At 40.6% G+C, this 21885-nt stretch overlaps 1 protein-coding gene across 6 annotated transcripts in view; it reads right to left on the bottom strand.

Moving 5' to 3' along the window:
• SIDT1 (SID1 transmembrane family member 1) overlaps positions 1 to 21885 on the bottom strand; it is a 90164-nt gene that overhangs the window by 49242 nt on the left and 19037 nt on the right. For 4 of the 6 annotated variants that reach the window (XM_021934065.2, XM_021934064.2, XM_003893938.5 and 1 more), the window contains exons 2-4: positions 12506 to 12627; positions 11333 to 11503; positions 2374 to 2419 (exon numbers count right to left, since the gene is read on the bottom strand). In XM_021934065.2, the coding sequence (XP_021789757.2) occupies positions 2374 to 2419; positions 11333 to 11503; positions 12506 to 12627 (339 nt within the window). Of the gene's footprint in view, positions 1 to 2373; positions 2420 to 11332; positions 11504 to 12505; positions 12628 to 21885 lie in introns of those variants that run through there. The other 2 variants (XM_021934066.2, XM_031663024.1) reach the window with 2 other exon arrangements.

Here is a 21885-nt window from a genome sequence, read left to right as displayed (position 1 = left end):
ATGATAGTAATTGGTTTTGTGCAAGCAGTAAACACCCACTGAAAGTATTAACAACTTTATCTGTAAATTACCTTAAACTCCAAATAAATGTTTTTGACCCCTGCCTGACAATCCACCTTTACCAGAAAGAAGCGAATGACAATACCCAAAGCAATGGCTGGAATTTAGGCTGAAAAATCACTACCTGGGTCCTGGCTACCTCCCCAGTTTCTGCAACTTGCTTCTAACTCCTGGAATAGAGGCAGACAGTGATTGACACAAGTTATCTGAGAATGTGCAATCATTTGGGTGAGTTTAGAGAAAAAGAGAATATTTCCTGTAGTCAAAGAGGATACAAAATATAGGTGAAAATGAGACTAGTTAAGAGTAAAGTAAGACTTTCATCGATATCAAGGAACTTGTTTTGTTTTATTCGTTTTTTTTTTTTTTTTTTTTTTGAGACAGAGACTCACTCTGTTGTTCAGGCTGGAGCAATCTCGGCTCACTGCAAACTCCACCTCCCAGGTTCACGCCATTCTCCTGCCTCAGCCTCCAGAGTAGCTGGGACTACAGGTGCCTGCTGCGATGCCTTGCTAATTTTTTGTATTTTTAGTAGAGTCAGGGCTTCATTGTGTTAGCCAGGATGGTCTCGATCTCCTGACCTCGTGATCCACCCGCCTCGGCCTCCCAAAGAGCTAGGGTTACAGGCATGAGCCACTGCGCCTGGCCTGTTTTATTAGTTTGTTCTAAGTATATTTTAGTCCAGTTTGGGGTTTAGATGCAAATTATTTAAATTTTTTTTTCAGAGATAGGGTCTCACGCTGTCACCCAGGCTAGGTTGCAGTGGCACAATCATGTATCACTGTAGTCTTGGCCTCCTGGGCTCAAATGATCTTTCTGTCTCAGCCTCCTGCATAGTCAAAGCTATACGTGCAAGATTCCATGCCCGGCTAATTTTTTATTTTTAAAGTTTTTGTAAAGACAGGGTCTTGCTCTGTTGCCCAGGCTGGTCTTGAACTTCTGGCCTCAAGTGATACTCTTGCCTCAGCCTCCCAAAGTGTTGGGATTACAGGTGCAAGCCACCACACCTGGGTCAGTATATCATATTTATTATAGCTCTGTACAGGACTGTTAGACTATACTATTCCTGTAGCTAGAATGAAAGTTATTCCCCCCACCCCCCCGCTTTTTTTAGGTTTCTCTCTTTACTCCTACTAATTAGTGCTTGTAAAATATTTCTTGAAATTAAATAGTCAATAAATGTTGAGGGTGGTATATTAAGGGCCTTTGGCCCTCTCCTGCCACTGGGTGGCAGTATACATGCATTGCGGAGACTTTCACAGACAGGAAGTTTAAAAGATGTGTGGGAGTTGGTTCATTCAGGCTTGGGAGAGCTGATTGTGCATTAGTCACTTCCCAGTGACATCACAATGGGAGCTTAAAATCAGTCATAGTGGAGGTATTTACACCACAGAAATGGGCAAACACTACAAATCAGGGCTTTCTCTCTGAAAACCAGTTGTGAACTATTTACCAGCACAACAGTGATTGTAGTATATTTACGACAAGTCCATGTTAATCCCAGTTTTACTACTCCAAAGCAAAGCCTAAGTAGCTATTTATGACCAAAGCTATATTACAGACTAAAGAAAACATACAACAAATAAACTTGTTTCAAACATGCTATTATATAGAGTTTTGTCTTCAGAAGCTTATGAAAGAAAAAAAGAAGGTAACTAGAAATGACACGAGAAAAACAGCCTGACTTAATCCAAGTTTATCATGTATTTATTCTATTTGTGGTTATGGTTTAATGCAGAGCACAACAAAAATATCTAATTCTCCTAATATTTTTTGTCAACATTCTGGCTCTTTCTTTATGAGAGGAGAAACTAATTTATTACACTTATAACATTGTAAACATTAAAATCTGTCTTATTTTCATTGTATTTCCAGGTTAATTAATTATTTCTGTATGTGTTTGGTGTCAGCCTTTTACTCCCTATCCCCACTACCACTTCCCAGCTATCGGGTTCATAATGGCAGAAGTTGTGTCTCTCTGTTCTTCATCTTTGTGTCTCCAGCACCAAGTGCAATCTAACGAAGTTCTTGGTGCATAGTGGGCACACGATTTGCTCAATGAAGGTTGAACCAAGGAACACCTGAAAACAAATAGCATGCTGCCCATTTTATATCTATTAAAGTGATATGATTAAATGTTATGTCTACAATTCCTATAACACAAAGAATAAAGTGGAATACGAATATACTTCAAGTTGTGAAAGGTCAAGGGCAACCCCACGTGCTAACTCTACTGTGGTAACATGGTTTCACTAACAGGAAGGCAACACCAATGGGTAGGATGTTGATAACTCTTGGAACCCATTCACTTACCTGAGGTTGGGAGGGGCTGGCAGTAAAGTGAAAGGCAACATTTGTCCTGAGAAAACGTAAGTGGCAGAAGGGAAAGGGGAAAAGTGAGAGAAAAGCATAAGTTAGTGAGCAAAAATTATTTATTTAAAAGAAAGCCATCTTAAAGTAGACTCGAGGAGAGCTTCACCCTTGGTGAGGGGAGTTCTCGTCCCATGAAACTGACGAAGCAGACTGCATGGGGACTTGGTGGTTTCAACGCTCAAGAATGACCAGACTGGGGAAGGGGATTATTATTTTTATGTCTTTAAATATCCATGAAGCCATATCTATATAAGGTAGTTGTTTACTTTTGTAGCCACTTTTGCCTTGGGACTCTCTTGTGCTTGATTTTACAATCAGGCACAGGGTTTAGGTAACAGAAGTGGGCTGAAGGAGAGAGGAAACCCAGGTTCAAGGTCCTTTTGGATACTGTAGATACTATTTCGAAATAATTTTGATGGACCCATGGCAAAATGGATCACTTTTTACCAAACACGGTGAATAGATAACCACATGGGATGGTGGCTAGGGATGGAAACATGCCCTTACTATCCCCAAATAGCTCCCTGATTGCTGCCACACTGGCTGAAATTCCCCAAGATTTAGTTCCCTTTGGGTTAGGCATTGCCTTCTAAGACCCTCCTTTAAAATATAAATACCACCAAAAGAATATAATGAGGCTTTTTTCTCTTCAATTAGTAATTTACTGTGAATTACATTATTAGATACTTTCATTCTTCCATGTAAGACAGCAATGATCTAGGCACTGAAGAAAGGAGAGTGTGAAGAGAGAGGAAGCATAAATTGGTAGCATAGAGGGCTGTCTGCCATGAGCATCTATGAAACAGTTCAAGTGTTTGTCACAAAGACAAATGTGGTCTTCTCTATAGTTTTATAAGGACTACTTTGGGCTTTTGCCTTTCTGGCTCTTGTCTCATCGTTAGCCATGAAGATCATGCGCACAAGTCCACGGCAGTCTCAGACCCCCAGGCTGCTGAAACCCCACACCTGGGGGTGCATGCTCCTGCCCCTCCAATGTGCCCTGCATTTCTGGGCATCTGAACTTGAACTTCTGGGATTTCTCATTAGCTTCATCCCCTGGGGCTCTCTGAAGATTTTTTTTCTTTCCACTCTTAATTCTCCTTTCATAAAAATTAAATACCTGTTTTAAAATTAATGATTTCTTTAGAAAGGGCATTTCAAAACATTTAAGCAAGAGGTGTATAATTAGAGGTGTTATTTAGAAGTCATAAAATTTGAGCACTATTTATAAAGGTAATGACCACAACTTAGGCTGTCATCAGGCCGGGCTTGGAATTTAGCTCACAACAATAGATGTAATTTTTATATATCTACTTGTAACAGAAATCATAATCAATGTTGAGGATTGTTTCTTCTGAAGCAGAACTGAAAACTTCTGTCCGTAAGTCACCTAAAGAAGCCAAAGTGAGTGTCAAACGCAGTTATGTTTCTGCTCCAGAGAATCTTTGGCCAGAGAGTCCTTGGCCAGAGTTGGGACCTGTGATACTGTGTGTGGGCTGGGTAGAGCCTTTCAGCAGTCTGGGAGTGTCTCCCGCTGTTACCAGGGCAACATGAGTCCTTCAACTCTCTTTGTTGCCAGATCAGAGAACAAAGAGGACACGATTTTCTTGGCTGGCAACATGACTTCTCCTGACTCTCTTATCTGCACCCTCATCTTTCAAGTCCACCGGTTCTTCGTGACAGCATGAAATTTGCAGAAGCAACCCGTATTTTTTGGCCATTTTAATTTTCCCCATCATTTGAGTTTCAGTCATAATATGAAATGGATGAAGATTCGATATTCACTTTCTGTTTTGTTTCTTGCTCTTTATGTTTTATTTGCTAGTACAATGCATGCAAGCTTGTAAAACATGTTACTGTGTTTAAGACTATCATTTATGTCCGTACTTTCCCGTGAAGTCGGCAGTATGTGCAAAATAAACATTGTATCTGTTGCAGGTGAAATATTCTGCTTCCTTCCACATGAACCCTAACAGAGGTTGGGAAGGTTTATTTTATCACAGGTCATTGACAACAGAACAAAGCTAACTGAAGCTCATAGATTGTTAGTTTTAGAGAAAGAAGTATAACAATTTCAACTGATTTGTTTTAAAGATGAAACACATTTTAACCTGTTTATGTTATGTTTATTTGTTAAACATAAGAGGCTAAAAAACAATTTTGTTTCCTTGTGTTGGCTATTTCAAGAAAGGGGAGAAGGGCAAAAACCCATGGACTTGAGAGACAGAGGTGCAGATAGGGGAGTCAGGAGAAGAGGCAGAGAGGGGCCCATGGGCGGGGTAGAGAGAGGGAGAAGAAATATAGACAGGAGAGTAACCAAGTAGAAGAAAAAGAAAAGAGATGGGACGAAAGACTATGTAGAAAGAGAGGCAGGACAAACTTTCAGTAGTTTGTTTTTGAGGTGAGTACCAGAGAGGACTGTGAGAGTCACAGCATCTTACACATCTTGATTAACAAGCCCCTAGCACAGAGCACAGTGGACGTTCAAAACCCCTCCTTTGTTTGTTGAAGGAAATGATATGCTATTATTCACCTGAACTATGAACTTCAGAATGTCATTCCCTGTTATCTCCTTCTGCCATCTGCCATGAACTCCCTTCAGGACTGTAGCTTTCCCACCCACCTTCTTGTCATTGGGAATCGTCCGCCCTTCATTCCTCTGGTCTAAGTATAAACTCCGCACTCACGTACCAAATTCCCATTCTTTCTATCATACTCTGGGACTTTGCTTCTACAAATATCCAACTCTCCTATGAATTTAATCTGCCCTTCTACCTCTTTGTTTATAAATATATTCTAGTCTCAACCATTTTCAAAATAAATAACAAACACCCCACCCAAATGCCTCCCTTTTCCCTGGATCTCCATCCTTTAATGTCATGCTGTATCCTTCCTCTCTTCACAAACCAGCTACTTTTAGGAGTATTCCATGTTTATCTCTCTTTCATTCTTTCCTCCACCCACTGCTATCAGGATTCTCTCTCCACCACTCCCTTGAAATTGTCTTTGCTAAGGGAAACAGTCAGCTCCTGTCCTAGTCTATTCAGGCAGCTATAACAAAAATACCGTCAATTCAGTGACTTGTAAAGAACGGAAATCTATTATTTGTTACAGTTTTACAGGCTAGGATGTTCAACAGCAAGGTGTCTGATGAGAGCCTGCTTCCTCATAGATGGTGCCTTCTCACTGCATCCTCATGTGGTATAAAGGACAAAGGGCCTTTTGGGGGACTCTTTCATAAAGGTATTAATCCCATTCACAAGGGCTCCACTCTCACAACCTAATCACCTCGCACAGGCCGCAACTCCGAGTACCATCACTGTGGAGATTTCGATATGAATTTTGGGGAACGCAGACATTGAGACCATAGCACTATCTAAGTACTAAATCCAGTGACTTAACCTCCTGTGATTTCTCCCACACCTCTGGCTGTGTCTACTCAGCCCCTTATGACAGCTTTAGTTTCTCAAACTGTCCCTTAAATGAGAATGTTACCCACAGCCTTGTTCTTGATCAACTCATTTTAAAATGTGTATCCAGCTGCTGTAAATGCCACAATAATGCCAGTGAATCTCAAGTCCCTATGTCCAGCCCAGGGCCATCTCCTGAGCTTCAGTCACAGAATAGTGATCCCCTGCTGGGCTTCTGCACTTGACCATCCCTTGAATACCTCAAATTCAACATGATAAGAGGGAATGTGCTGTCACTTCCCTGATCCTGACCTACTATGTCCCTTTGTCAGTAAACCTCAGCAGACTTCTGACATCACCCTAGGAGTCATCTTGGACTACCCCCTTTCTATCACTTTCCACATTTGATTGATCACCAGGTCCTACTCATTCTATTAGTGTAAAAGTAACCTGCCTCCACCTGAAGCACCATGTTTGCCCAGTACAGCATCATTGAGAGAGAGAGAGAGAAAAAAAAAAGGAATGTAAATTTTTATTGTAGTCTCCTCCAAAATACCAGAAGGTGATTATATAGTATGACATATAGCAAAATCATCTAAAATTCTCTTATCCACCCATTTCTTCAAAAAATCTATTACTTTTCACAGCATGGTAGCTGAGCTATCTCACTCACACACTCTCTCCTCTTAAAACAGACTCAAGATCCCTACTTAGAAGGCTAGGGGAGGGCTGAAGGCTGCAAATATTCATAGAGGACTATAAATTTGATTCTGCCACATATATTTGCTGAATTATGAATTATCTCCATGTGTACTATTTGACTTGTTTTCTCCCTTACAACCTTGTTGCTGCCATACACATTCAAGTTCTAATCATTTTTTATTCTTCCCCATTCAAATAACTTTTCATTTGCCTATTTGTCCCTCATCTTTCCTCTCTGTAATTCCTCTTCCACACTGCCACTCATGTCATCTCTAGAAATCAGATCTCTGAATGCTATCCTGTTGCTCACAATCCTTTAATGGCTCCCATAACCTGAAAGATGAAGTTTCACTCCATAGTCTAGCATCCAACATCTTAAAGATCAAAGTTGGGCACTGCCTGTTTCTCCAGCCCTATCTCCTGTAACCCTGTCTTGCCCAGGCATCATGTGGACCAGGTTTCTTGATGGGTTCATCAAGACTGCACTAGCCTGCCTAACTCAGAGCTCTCCCTCTCCCCTAAGTGTCATATTAGTATACATCCAACACTTCGCCAGATATCTGTACTTCAAACTCAACCTGTCCCAAAGTGAAGCTATCATCTATTCTTTTTCTTATCAAAATTCTCATTTTCTCTTAGTGGCCCCACCATCTACAAGCCACATTGGCATTAATGACTCTCTCTTTTCTTTTTCCCTCATATCTAATCAAATTTCAGCAATTTCGCCTCCCCTGATATTTCAATTCACCTCCTCATTATTTATTTTGACCACTGCATCAGCCTTCTAACTTCTCTGCATCCTGTTTTGTCCTCTTCACATCCATTCTCCATACACAATATAGACAACTGTTTAATTTTTTTTTTTTTTTTTTTTTTTTGGTGAGACGGAGTCTTTCTCTATGGCCCACGCTGGGTGCAGTGGTGTAATATCTCGGCTCACTGCAACCTTCGCCTCCCCGGTTCAAATGATTCTTCTGCCTCAGCCCCCCAGGTGGCTGGGATTACAGGCGTGTGCCACCACGCCCGGCTATTTTTTGTTTTTTTTTAGTAGAGATGGAGTATCACCATGTTGGCCAGGTTTGTCGTGAACTCCTGACCTCAGGTGATGTGCCCGCCTTGATCTCCCAAAGTGCTGGTATTTCAGACGTGAGCCACTGCGCCTGGCCTGTTTAAATTTCCTAATGACCCTTCCTAAGATCCTCCTACCCCATGATCACATGCTTGCCTGTTTCTGTGGCCATCTGCTGTTGCCTGCCTGCAATTTCACACTCTAGCAACACTAAACGCCTAGGCACTGGAGTGTAGAGAAAGAGTAGTGGCGCAGTTGTGTGTGTGCGTGTGCAGAGGATAGGTAGATGGCAGGGAGTAATGCTTTAAAGCAGAGTTGTTTTAATTTTAAAGGAATTTTGTAGAGATGGGGTCTCGTTTTGTTGCTCAGCCTAGAGTGCAGTGGCACAATTGTGGCTAAAAAGAGCCTCAAACTCCTGGGCTCAATCAGTCCTCTTGCCTCAACTTCCTGAGTAACTGGATCTACAAGTGCACACCATCATGTCTGGTGAATTTTTTTGGTTTTTGTTTTTTTAGAGACTATGTTGCCTAGGCTAGTCTTAACTCCTGGACTTAAGTCATCCTCCTGCCTCAGCCTCCTGAGTAGCTGGGATTACAGGCAGAAGCCACTGTGCTCTGCTAGTAAAGCTGGATTTAAGTAAATGTTTCAAGGAATTGAGAAACATATTTAGAGAAACACAAACCACTGGGAGGAGAGTTTTAAATAGAAAGTAGAAATAGCTTGTCATAGTGAGAAGAGTGCAGGACTGGGAGTCAGAAGTACAATTTAGCCTTGATTTTGCCCTTTCCTAGCTGTGTGAATTTGAACAAGTCACTTAACTTCTCTGGGCAGCAGTTTGCTCATCTGTTAAAATGAGGCAGGTGGATTAGATTCCCAAAGGTCCTTCAGTTCTTAAAACGTATGATTCTAGGGGAAAAAAATTCCCAAAATGTGTTCTATGTACATTATAGTCTGCCATGCAAAACCGTACAATAGAAACTTCGATCTTAGAGATTTCAAATTACTTCTTCAGTGTTTCTCTCAATTCCTGAGCCCAGTTCTCATCACAATCCTCAGCATTTCCCCACTACCATCATCCTTTGGATTTCCAGGTCACCAGCCAGGCTGGTGTGTAAATGTGTGATTTTGAAATGCTTTTAAAGTCTGGTTGCTGAGGCTAAGTCATATTATGAGGTAAAAACAGAAAACAACATGAGGGAATAGATTTGCAATTTTATCAGCATGCATATAATTCATTAACACTCGCTACAGTTGTGACCTTATGACTTTATTTTCACAGCATTCAGTTCTCAAAAGGTTCTAATTAAGCTTACAGAAGACCATTCCCACAATTCAAATATGCTACCACCAAGTGACACTGCCACTTGTGACACTTGATTGATTGATTAAAGACAGAGATCAGTTGATAAAAGCAGGGCTTCTCTGCAGTTCAAACTGCACTCTATGCAAGTACTATAACATGTTATCACTCCCATCAAATGTGTATTCCCATATGGTTAAATATCACAAGTAGATTTTTAAATTATTAAATTAGGCCAAGCACGGTTGCTCATGCCTGTAATACCAGCATTTTGGGAGGCTGAGGCGGGTGGATCGCTTGAGTCCCAGGGGTTCGAGACCAGCCTGGGCAACATGGTCAAATCCCGTCTCTACTAAAAATACAAAAATTAGCCGGGAGTGTGGCACACACCTGTAATCCCAGCTACTTGGGAGGCTGAGGCACAAGAATCGCTTGAACCCAGGAGATGGAGGTTGCAGTGAGCTGAGATCGTGCCATTGCACTCCAGCCTGGTGACAAAGAAAGACTCGGATTCAAAATATATATATTAAATTAAACTGAAGCACTATATTTAGAAATTGCTTTAGGGTAGTGGTTCTCAACTCTGACTGCACATTAGAAACACCTGGGGAACTTCAAACAATTTACCAGTGCCCAAACCTCTCCCCTAGGGCCTCTGATTTAATCGCTCTGGGTGGATCTTATTCACCAGAGAATCTTTTTCTCCTTGTTTTTGTGGAGGATGAGTGTTCTTTGCTCTTAAAATTATCATGTCACCTTTTCCAACACCAGAATTAATGGAGGGACTTGAGAAAAAATACTGTGACTACTTCTCCATCCTTCTGACCATTCATTCATTTATCTGTCCATGTTTCTGTATGGGTGTAACACTATGTCAAAGAGTGTAGAGAAGACCAAGATAAATATTTGAATCCCATTAGCAACTCTACTGGCTACAGATGTCTTTATAAACTGCCTTAAATTTAAGGAGAACTTTACTGTAGAGCCAAACATTCTGATCAGAAAAATAAGCTGGAAAACAGTGACATGTGCGATTTTGAAATATTCTGATTTTTTTAAAAATTAACTTTTTAATTGAAATATAACAAACATGTATTATAGAAAAGTGTGCAGTTATAAGTATATATTTGAATAAATTATCATCAAACATAGCCATGCACTTCTATCCTCCCCAAAGGCACCACTATTCTGACTTCTAACGTCACAGAATAGTTTTGCCTGCCTGTAAATTTTATATAAATGGAATAAAATAGCATACTTTCCTTTTGTCTGGCCTCTGTTTTTTTTTTTTTTTTTTTTTTTTTTTGAGACGGCGTCTCACTCTGTCACCCAGGCTGGAGTGCATGGCATGATCTTGGCTCACTGCAACCTCCCCCTCCTGGGCTCAAGCATTCTCCTGCCTCAGCCTCCGGATTAGCTGGGACTACAGGCGCCTGCCACCCTGCCCAGCTAATTTTTTTTTTTGTATTTTTAGTACAGACGGGGTTTCACCATGTTGGTCGGGCTGGTCTCGCTCTCCTGACCTCAGGTGATCCACCTGCCTTAGCCTCCCAAGGTGCTGGGATTACAGGCGTGAGCCACCGTGCCCGGCCTGTCTTCTATTTCTCAACATTGTGAGATGCATCCATGTTGTTGGGTATAGCAATAGTTTGTTCATTTTTATTTTTGCATAGTATCCCACTGAATGAATACCACAATTAGATATCTAGGAGTTGGGTATAGATCAAAGGAGTGGAATATAGGCCTTTCAAATTATAGCAATTTGGTAGTTGTAATGGAATCCCATTATGGTTTTAATTTACATTTCTTATAGCTAATGAGGTTGTGTTTTTTTTTTTTTTTTTTTTTTTTTTTTTACTATTTGGGTAGCTTCTTTAGTGAAGTGTGCAAGTCTCATGCTTATTTTTTCAATGAGCTTGCCTGTTTATTTTAGTTTTTTAAAAAACAGGGGGAAAACAATACTAGTCACACCAAGAAAGGACAAAGCGGCATTCCTACCTATGTTACTAACCTGGAAGGAGAAAGCAGGAGTAATAATAAGGACAAGAAAAGTAGCTTAATGTCTTCCCTAGAACTAAAACAAAACTTCCTTCAGGAGTGTGGCACCGGTTGGGAATACAAAAGTATTTAGTCACCAGTCATTCTTGCCTGGACTTCAGGTTGGACAGGACCCTCACACTGATCCCTGAAAACAGATTCACCTATGAGGTCAGCCACTCTCACCTTCTGCACTCCCACTCTTTTGTATAGATGAAGGCCCTGCTGCTCAGTTATGGGAAGGAGAGTTCGGTAGGTGCTAAAATCATACGCTAAGTGGGTAATTTCCTTCGACAGTCCCAGTCTGTAAGGATGGAAGATAAATTGAGCATCCACAAGCACAGGAAGCACAGACACATAAACAGAGAAAGTCCCACTTACTGGAGCTGGAAGTGCTTGAGCTTGGTAACTAGCAGTTTGTACTGGGCACCCAGGGGTGCCATGGATGCTACATCTACAAATATCAGTTGCTCCAAAGGGCCCGTCTCGTTGGTTGCTTCTGAGGGGCATAAGGTGCGGCTCACTTCTTGGTAGTTGTAGCTCCTCTGGTATCTGAAGCAACCAATATAGGGGAAAAAAAATAAACAAGAACAAGAAAGAGACTCAGTGAATGAGTGGGGAAAGGAGCCTATCTCATTTTGCTTCTCTCCAAATTTGTTTTCAAGTCCTTATGTTTTGAATTTTAAACTGGAACTATCAACAGCAATTTTAGAACTAGTGTTGTTGGCATTGGGTTGTATGATATAATAGCAGGGATGTGAGGACTGTTCTGTGCTGACTAATTCACTTAAGCGGCATCTACATTATGCTAAGCCATTCTCCTAATTCAATGAGGAATAAATATCCAATTTGAGGGGGAAACTGTCCTGATAGAACAACCAGCTGATTCCCATTTTCTACTCTTCAAACTATTGCTAAAAGAGAGAGTCAGGAAAGCCCTGGAGTCCAGGTCAAAGCTATCAGAGTCAGTATTTCAGTCCTCGAGTTCTTCAACCTTTAAAAATAATGTTATGCATGCATTTTGCATGCCTTGCAAGTTTTTTTTTATTAATGCAGTAGTATCTTATACACTTCTCCCCTGCAAAAATAGAAACTCAAGGAGGGCAGGCACGTTGCTGTTTTTTCACTGCTGCATCTCCAGCACCCACCACTTAATAGTGTTCGATAAATATTATTGAATGAAGAATGCAGACACACGATGGGCATTTTGAAGAACAGGGGAAGAGTTACTCATTTATGTTAACTGCTGGACATAGCCCATTGCAGGGCTATTGGTTGACCCAGTACCCAAAAGCTACAGAGTATCATAGTATGTTTTTAAAATGGTAAAAGCTCTTCTAGGTGTTGCCAATCTAGGTAGACTGCTCATCTAAAAATTGAACAGAGAGAACAGGTCAGAGAGTGCACCATGATCATTATTTGCACTTTGTAGGCAGAATGCCTCGACATTCCAAACGTCTGATTTTTCCTTTCATTAGGGCAAAGATCAATTAAGTTCTAGGACATTGAAGAAAACCAAATGTAGTGAAGTTGCCTGGAAGAAAACCCACTTACAGTCCTTGGAAGAGCAGAGGAACCTGCCAGGACAGCACCTCTTTCTGCTGACGAACCACCACAAGGACCGGGTAGTTGAGATTCTCAGAGGAACTGTTCACATACACCCTCACGGCGGTCACCTGCATGGCAGGGGAGAAAGAGGTAATGCAAAACGTGCACACGCATGCACGCACACACACACACACGCATGCACACACACCATAGTTGCCCTATGAGGTTCAGAAACACTTTAATTTCTGATATTTGCTTCTCATGATAGGTAATCCAAATGCCTCAGTTGTTTCTCTTCATTCGTATTTTAACCAGAGTAGGTCTCAACCTTCATTGCACATTGAAATTGGATGGGAAGAATTTTTTTAAATGATACCTAAATCCAACCTGCTAAAATTTTGATTCAGTTAATTTTAGATGAGACCAAATTATAAAGCCTTCAAACAGCAAGCTGAGGAGTTTGCACGGAGCAGGCGACACAAGATTTTGAGAATGAACCCAGAACAGAAGAAGAAAGATACTGATGTGTTTTTCTTCTTATTTGAATATAAATACTAAAGATACAAATATCTAAAAATAAAACAACACACACAAAGCCACCCTCCTTCAAAAACAAATCCTATGAGACCTTCAATTGCTGAAAAACTTTAATTTTGGGTTGGTAAATCATTCTGTGTTTCAAATCAAAATGTTATGACCACACTTTATTAAAGCCTAACAGATGGCCTGATGCTCCCACCAACAATAAATCATGACGCTTCCCCAGCAACAGATATCACAGGACTGAGTATTCTTCTCTTCCCCTTGCTCTAAGGTATAAATCAATCCTTGACACAAAATGCTTTTTTATATCAGTAACTCCATAGGTCTTTCTGAATACATGCATATCAATCCAAGAATTTAACCCTATTATGGTTATTTTAAAGACAGGAAAGTGAACATGACTTTGGATCTAGATGGTGTTAGTGTTTTCTTTCTTTCTTTTGTTTTTTTCTTTCTTGAAACAGAGTCTCCCTCTGTCGCCTAGGTTGGAGTGCAGTGGCATGATCTCGGCTCACTGCAACCTCCCGGGTTCAAGGAATCCTCGTGCCTCAGCTTCCCAAGTAGCTGGGATTACAGGTGTGCACCACCATGCCCGGCTAATTTTTGTATTTTTAGTAGATACGGGGTTTCACCATGTTGGCCAGGCTGGTCTCGAACTCCTGACCTCAAGTGATCTGCCCACCTCAGCCTCCCAAAGTGCTGGGATTACAGGTGTGAGCCACCACACCTGGCCTTCTTTCAATTTTTGTAATACCATAGGCAACATGGAAGAGAACAAAATAGAAGAGAGATAGGGTGAAAACAACAACAACAAGATTTAATCTTCCACATGAGATTTTGTTTTTCTGATGCCTTAGTATTCTCTTGAAAACTTCTTTATTAGAAGAAAGAAAATGAAACAAGAAAATCCTGCAATTAAGCCCTAATGATCTATCGCACATTCAAAATGGAAATTAGGAGGAAACAGAATAGCGTAGATGTCATATACTGCCATTTGGTTCTCATATCATTCTCCTTAAGCCACTGCATTGCTTATTAAATGTTAAAATAGCCCAAGAGTAACTTACTAATTTGATAGGAAGTGCTTGCTCTGAAGGGAGAGTTTTCTTGTGCCTACACTCTACATGTTTCCATGGAAATTATGCTGCAGCTGAAAATTGCCACCATATCTCTAGTGAGACCTCTTTCTTAAGCTCTGAATCTTCCACAGGCACCTCACACTCAAAGCATCTGAAATGGAATGATCACTCCCTTCACTCTTAACTTTAATTTCTTCTGAATTCCCTTGATTGTTGAATGGCCCCACCATGCAGCCATTCATCTAAGCCTGAAACTGGAGCTTCATCCTTGATTCCCGCTTCTTTGTTTCCTTTGCTTCTATGTCCTTAATACTGTTCACACCCAGATCCTCCCCTCCACCCCCAGTGACACTCTCATAGCTCAGTCCTGCATCACAGTGATCCTCCTTGGCAGCCCCCTGTCTAATCTTCCGACTCCAGGGCTGCACTTGCTAGAAGGGCAGTTTCATCTGTCATTCCTCATTCCCCTGTTGAAAAGGCCTTCCGTGGCTCTGAAGAATTTTTGGATTTACCCCAACGTAACAAGAATACTATAATGAGTGCTCATGTGCTTATTATCCAGTTTTAATAATTACTAACAAATGTATTTTATTTCATTTATACCTCCTATTTCCCATACACCCCCACCACTGGATTATTTGAAAGTACACACCATGCCGGCCGCGATGGCTCGTGTCTGTAATCCCAGCACTTTGGCAGGCTGAGGCGGGTGGATCACCTGAGGTTGGGAGTTTGAGACCAGCCTGACCAACATGGAGAAACCCAGTCTCTACTCAAAATACAAAATTAGCAGGACGTGGTGGCACATGCCTGTAATCCCAGCTACTCGGGAGGCTGAGGCAGGAGAATTGCTTGAACCCAGGAGGCAGAGGTTTCAGTGAGCCAAGATTGTGCCATTGCATTCCAGCCTGGGCAACAAAGAGTGAAACTCCCTCTCAAAAAAAAAAAAAAAAAAAAAAAGAGGTGCACACCAAAGACTGTGTCATTTATCCGCACCACAGTTCAGTCTATATCTCTAAGACACGAAGCCTTCTCTTTTGAACTTAAATACAACACCATTATCCCACTTGATAAAATTAATAATCCTAACAATTACTAACATCCACATAGTGTTTGAATTTTTTCAATTGTTTCAAAATTTTTTTCCAGTTAAAAAGAATTGGGCACAAACAAGACCCATACACTGTAGTTGGTTCATATGTCTTTTGAGTCTCTTTTAATGTAAAGGGTACCCCTCTCTCCTTTTTTGGGACACTTATTTGTTAAAGAAAGCAGCTCACAAAACAGCATTACAAATCTGTAGAAGAACCCACGTTCCAGATTTTGTGGATTGCACCCCGCAGTGTCATTGAACAGGTTTTATTGATCTCCTGTATTGCCTGCAAACTGGTAGGTAGATCTAGAGGCATCATTAGATTCAAGTTGTCAAATTTCTCAATCTTTTTCCTGAATTTTTAGTCACAGTCAAGGAAGTTTTCACCATTCCCCGTTACTGAAGAATTTGCTCATACTTTCTTTTAGTATTCTATGGTTTCATCCTAAAAAATTATTTAAACCTCTAATCCCTTTGCAATCAATACTTGCATGTGGTATCAGGAGTGATTGCAATTTTATCTTTGTTTCATACAGTTCTCCAGTTATTCCAACATCGCTTACTTAAAAGTTCACCCTTTCTCCACGGATTTGAATCCCTCAAGCGTCTTCTTGATGTCTTCCGTGCCTTCGTCTCTAGTTTCTTTGTCTACCAACCCTCCACTGTCTTGTCATGTCCAATTACTGTTTCTCAAAAAGGTTATGTCCCCAGTGTTGACTGGCCTTGGATATCTTCCTCATTCTTAAAGTCTTCCTTTAGGAAGTCTTCCCTAACATTTTCCTACCCTACCAAATAAGTGGTGTCCTTTCCTTTTGTGGGTGTGCTGTGTGGCCTTTGATTACCTCTATATGGTATCTCTACCACACATAGCATCCTTAAAATGTAGTCAACTGTATTATTTTTTCTTGGCCATTTCTTTTATCACTTAAATTGAAATATAATTCATACATCACATAATTCATTCTTTTAAAGTACACAATTCAGTAGTTTTTAATATATTCAGCAAGTTGTGCAACCATCATCACTCTTTAATTCTAATATTTTTCTCACCCCAAAAAGAAACCTGTATTCATTGGCAGTCACTCCTCATTCCTTCCTTCCCCCAATCCCTGGCAACCACTAACCTAATTTCTGTCTTTACAGCTTTGCCTATATTTCAAATAAATGGAACAATGTGTCCTTCTGTATCTGGCTTATTTCCTTAGCATAATGTTTTTAAGGTTCATTCATGTTGTAGCATGTATCAGTACTTCATTCCTTTTTATTACTAAATAATATTCCATTGCATGCACATACCACATCCTGTTTATCCATTCTTCAGTTGATGGACATTTGGGTTGTTTTCACTTTTTAGCTATTATAAACAATGTTTCTGTGAACATTTGTATACAAATTTTTGTATGAACATATATTTTCCATTCTTTTGGGCATATGCCTACGAGTAGAATTGCTGGGAGACACAGTAACTCTATGTTTCACTTTTTGTGGAACTGCCAAAATGTTTTCCAAAGAGGTACATCATTTTACATTCCAGTGATTTGCCTAGCAAGCAATATATAAGGGCTCTAGTTTCTCTACATCCTTGCCAACACTTGTCACTACCTTTTTTTTTTTTTTTTAATATAGCCATACTAGTGGGTGTAAAATTGCCTCTCATTGTGAACCACATGATATTTAAACTGCTAGTTTACCTGCATGGCTCTTCTAGGAAGCTGCAAACTTCATCTTTGGCATCCTTAGTGCCTGGCAGAATGCATTAGCTTAGAAGCAGGCTCACTTTTGAGGCTGTAATACAGACACTCACCAGCATTATATAGCATGTGTTTTTAGAGCACACTTTGGTCCAGCTTAAAAGCTATAGCAGTCAGAACTGAGATAAAACCTAAGGAACTTGTCTGCCTCCCTTTTTTCACCTAAGATGCAACCTCCTCCTCCCTTCTTAAGTACTTAATGTCAGATGGGATTTCCTTCAATCTTTTTTTTCACACTTTGATCTAAGGCAAAGATTTTCAAATTTTAGTGTGCTTTTTAGCAAAGCAAATCCCTCAAGTCAACCCCCAGCATTTGTGACTTGGCAAATCAAGAATAGAACTTAAAAATATAAATTTTTAGCAAGCTGCTGGGGGATTCTGATGTACATGGGTGGGGACTAGACTTTGGAAAGGATTGTTCCAAAGAAACCATGTAATGGATAACTCCATTAGTCAGCAACTCGCCAACTGCCCATTGTTCTGAGATGTACATCCATGAGATCACCAATATTAGAGCTGGTCTGGAAGCTGGTGTTTGTTGAGGCTGACACTGGACTGGCAGAACAGATGTATCACTGCCATGATTATCCCACTTCACTGTTCATCTCCACACCCTCATTTTATTCCTGGCCTGGCTTTTGCAATCCACTTAACCTTTTTATTATTTAATAATGTTCTTACTAGTCATAATAAAAACAAACTCAGAGATACTGGCATAATAAATTGCCAAAAATAAGTTAGAGTAGGAGCTAGAAGACATTGGGCAGTTTTTCAAGATGAACAGATAGTGGATTACCCCCAGGAAAGGATAAAGAGCCCTGATCAAAATTTGCTTTGCCTTTCCTGAGGCTAATATGCAGCTGAGAAAATTGGATTACATTTGCAGCAGCGAAGAAAGCTGTGCAAAGGCAAAACTAAATGAAGGACAGGGCATTGACCATGGTTAATGGGCGCTGACACCTTGTGAAAGGCCATTCCTAAGAGCTAAGATTTTTCCTCTTGTTGCTTTTTCCTGTTGTCATGACAACAAGAGCACTTTTATTGCATAAATCTGGTTTGCTTTCTGTGTTTACTACAAGCAGGAAATTGAATTATAGCTAGCTAAGAGAGAATTATTTAAGTACTTCCATCTCTGATATTATATAGATCACAGTTATGAAAGGTCTTAAAGCTTAGAGACTCTCCTTTTAATCTTTCAGCATGTCAGTAGAGAAAGGCTCAAAATTATAAGGAATATATTTCTGTTGCATAAAAGAATGGAAATGAATTCAATTCAAAAATCTAGTTTATTTTTGCTAAAATAATGAGACTGCAGCCTATATTATTTGGAATATTAGATTAAGAATCAGAGATTATTGGTTTCCATTATTCAGTACACCACTGTTTTCCTGTATGATCTTGAAAAACTGACTCCACTTGTAAAAGAGCTACAACAGTATCTGCTGATGGTCCTTTTTTCAGATGTTTAACTGTTTGAGTAACCGTGCTGTGTTTGGTTGTGTTCACTGAGTGTACCTCTGCAGGCTCCTCTTTCCTCCCTCCCTCCTGTCTTTCCCATGCTCCCACTCTCATCCATCAAACATTTACTGAGGATTTTCCCTGAGTCAGGAGCTATGGGAGGTGCTGGGGATATTCTAAAGGCAACTGTGCTCTCGAAGAGGCTTGCAATCTAGTCAGAAAGACAAATGGAAAAGGCACCAATAATTGCATAATGTGATGAGTATGATGGTAGCAATGTGAGCAAGTACTGTGGGTACACAGAGGACAATGTGATTACCCCCGGGGGAGTCAGGAAAGCAGCACAGGCTTCCTACAAGTTGGGCTCTTCCACATAGGTCCTACCATTGCCTGCTTGATGCATAAGACCTTCACTCAGTGTTGGAAAACCTTACATCTGGGAAGGCGCTTAGGGAGACCATCTACTCCAACCATCCCATGTACAGAGGAGGAACCTGAGATAGACATGATGGCACCTCTCCAAGGATACTCAGCGATGGAAGAATCATGACCAGTACCCAAGCCTGTGTTCCAATCTCCACGCAATGCTTGGTCAGAAGATGCTACCATCACTATTTTGAATCCCTGGCTCCACTGTACCCAACTCTGTATCATCTGTTATCCTACTATGAAATGAAGAAGCTATATAAACACCATACAGGAGGGGAAGAGACAAGCCACAGACTAGGGATGTTTGTACATATAAAACAGACAAAATATCAGTGTCTTGAATATATAAGGACCCTTAAAACTTATAAGAAAAAAAAACCACCAATGGAAAAAGTGGGTTAAGGATATAAACAACAACTGAAAAGAATGACCAGGCTAGGCGTGGTGACTCATGCCTGTAATCCCAGCACTTTGGGAGGCTGAGTTGTGTGGATCCCTTGAGCTCAGGAGTTCGAGACCAGCCTAAGCAACATGGTGAAACCCCTGTCTCTATTAAAAAAATACAAAAATTAGCTGGGTGCAGTGGCGTGCTCCTGTAGTCCCAGCCACTCAGAAGGCTGAGGCAGGAGCATTGTTTGAGCCCAGGATGCAGAGGTTGCAGTGAGCCGAGATCAGGCCACTACACTGCAGCCTGGGCAATGGGAGTGAAAACCCTGTCTCAAAAAATATTTTAAAAAAATAATAAAAAGAATGACCAAAGAACCTGTGAAAAGATGTTCAGCACTTACACTCATCAGAAAGGTAAAGCCTCCTAAGTATTGACAATACCATGTTTGCAACGTGTAGAGAAATAGAAATTTGCATATTGCGAATGAATATGTTATTTGGTGCAATGACTTCAGTCAGTTGCCAATATCTACTACAGTTGAAGATGAGTTCGCATTACATCTAAGCATTTCCATGACTAAGTTTAGGCACAAGAAAATTCTTACATATGCACAAGGAGTCATAAACAAGAATGTTCACTGCAAGCATTGGTTGCAGCAATAAAATTTGGAAACAACCTAAATGACAACCAAATAAACGAAATAATAGAAGTATGAAGAGATAAATTATATTCATGCAATGAAATGCTATACAGTGGTTAAAAGCAAATGAACTGAAATATGGATCAGTATGGATAAATCTCAAGAAGATAAATTGAGAGAAGAAGCAGGTTGCTGAAGGAAACATACTTAATTTTCTCATTTATTTAACTTTGTAAACAAGGAAAACAATACAACATTTTTATTTGTACATCTTCAGTAAAATATATATAATCAGAAATGATAAACATCACATTTAAAATAATGGATTTCAAGAACTTTGAAGGATCTGAGACTTTACCCCTTTGCCACAGTGTCATCGATACTGGGAGAAGACACAAGTCTCCTGGGTTGGAAACAAATAATTTGATGACTCTTGTCAGGGTAAGCAATATTAGCTTCACTTCTTCTGGTCCCCCAGTACTATGAAGGTGACAGAGATGGGTCCAGATGGATACCTACCTACATGCAGGGGGTTGCACTATAGGAGAGGAACCCTGAGCTTAGAACCCAAGTTTTTTATAACAGACAGTAAGTCTGTCTTTCCTTTAGTCCACAGGGAGATATCGTTTGCTTTCTGAGGCTGTTTGCTATGCAAATATGCTTGAAATGATAGTATTTTTAAAACTTCAGTTGATGCCTTCTTGTAAGATGTGCAGAAATCAAGAGAACCTATGAAGGACTATCTCCCCAAAATGGTCACTTTTGGGGATGGAGGAAGAGGATGAGGGTGAAGAAAAACAGGAAATATATTATCCTTTTATTTCTTAAGCGGAGTGTGAGGCACATACGTGCTTGTTACATTATTTTCTATACTTGTTTTATGTCTAGAATGTTTCCTACTACTAATAAAAAAGAAGTCATGATGTGCTGGCCTTTGTGTTTGCCCACTTCTGAGCGACAACCCTCATTGTATAAAGGCTCCTTGTTACGCACAGGTGTGGCAGAACCCAAAATGTACTCTCACTGCTCTCCTGGCTCATTTGCTGCAGTGTACACTTACTCTAGTGTTTGACTTGCTTATGCTAACTTCATAGATCAGACTCCGCCCCCCTGTCTGTCTGTCTGTCTCTCTCTTTCTGTCTCTCATATGCAAGTGGAAACTTTATTTCAGGATGTGGTGCCGAAGAAGCACTGACTGCCTCTCTTTAGGTCTCAGCCAGTTGCAGAACTTTGCATTGTCTCTGACCTCATTCACGTAGCTCATTTCTCCATTTCTCGGCCCAGGAAAAGAAATATAGCCAGGGGACCCAGGTGAAGTTGGTATTACATTGAACAGTAATGTGCAAGGCTTGATTCTGTGTCATCAGGTTAGTTTCCTAGGATGCCGTAGCAAGGTACCACAAAGTAGGTGGCTTGAAACAACAGAAAGTTATTCTTTCACAGTTCTTCAGACTAGAAGTCTGGAATGAAGGGTTAGCTGGGCCATGCTCCCTCTAAGAGCTTCCTCTGGATAGAAACCTTCCTTGCCTCTTCCTACCTTCTGGTGGTGTCTGTGAACCCTTGGCATTCCTTAGTGTGTGAATCACTGTTTGCTAATCACTCCCTTCTCTGCCTCTGTTGCTACGTGACGGTCCCCCTGTGTGTCTCTGTCTTCATGTGCTGTTCTCTGTGTGTGTGTGTGTGTGTGTGTCCAAATTTCCCTCTTCTTATAAGTATTTCAGTCATTGGATTGGGGCCCTAATTACCTTGTCTTAACTGGGTCACATCTGCAAAGACGATACTTCCAAATAAGGTCACATTCATAGATTCTAGGGGTTAGGACCTCAACATATATTTTTGGGACAACAAATCAACCCATAACATTAGGTTTGTAGGATTTTAAAGCAATTCATTCTCCAAAACTCTACCTTTCCCTTAGTGTCATCTTATCTTCAGCTTTTACGTACTTGCTGTTAAAGTAAATTAACATGGATGCCAGGCCTGAAGAATTCCTGAGCAGACAAAG

The sequence above is a fragment of the Papio anubis genome, chromosome 2, assembly GCF_008728515.1.
Source record: "Papio anubis isolate 15944 chromosome 2, Panubis1.0, whole genome shotgun sequence".
NCBI classification, from domain to species: Eukaryota; Metazoa; Chordata; class Mammalia; order Primates; family Cercopithecidae; genus Papio; species Papio anubis.
This window is presented reverse-complemented; position numbering and strand designations above follow the sequence as displayed.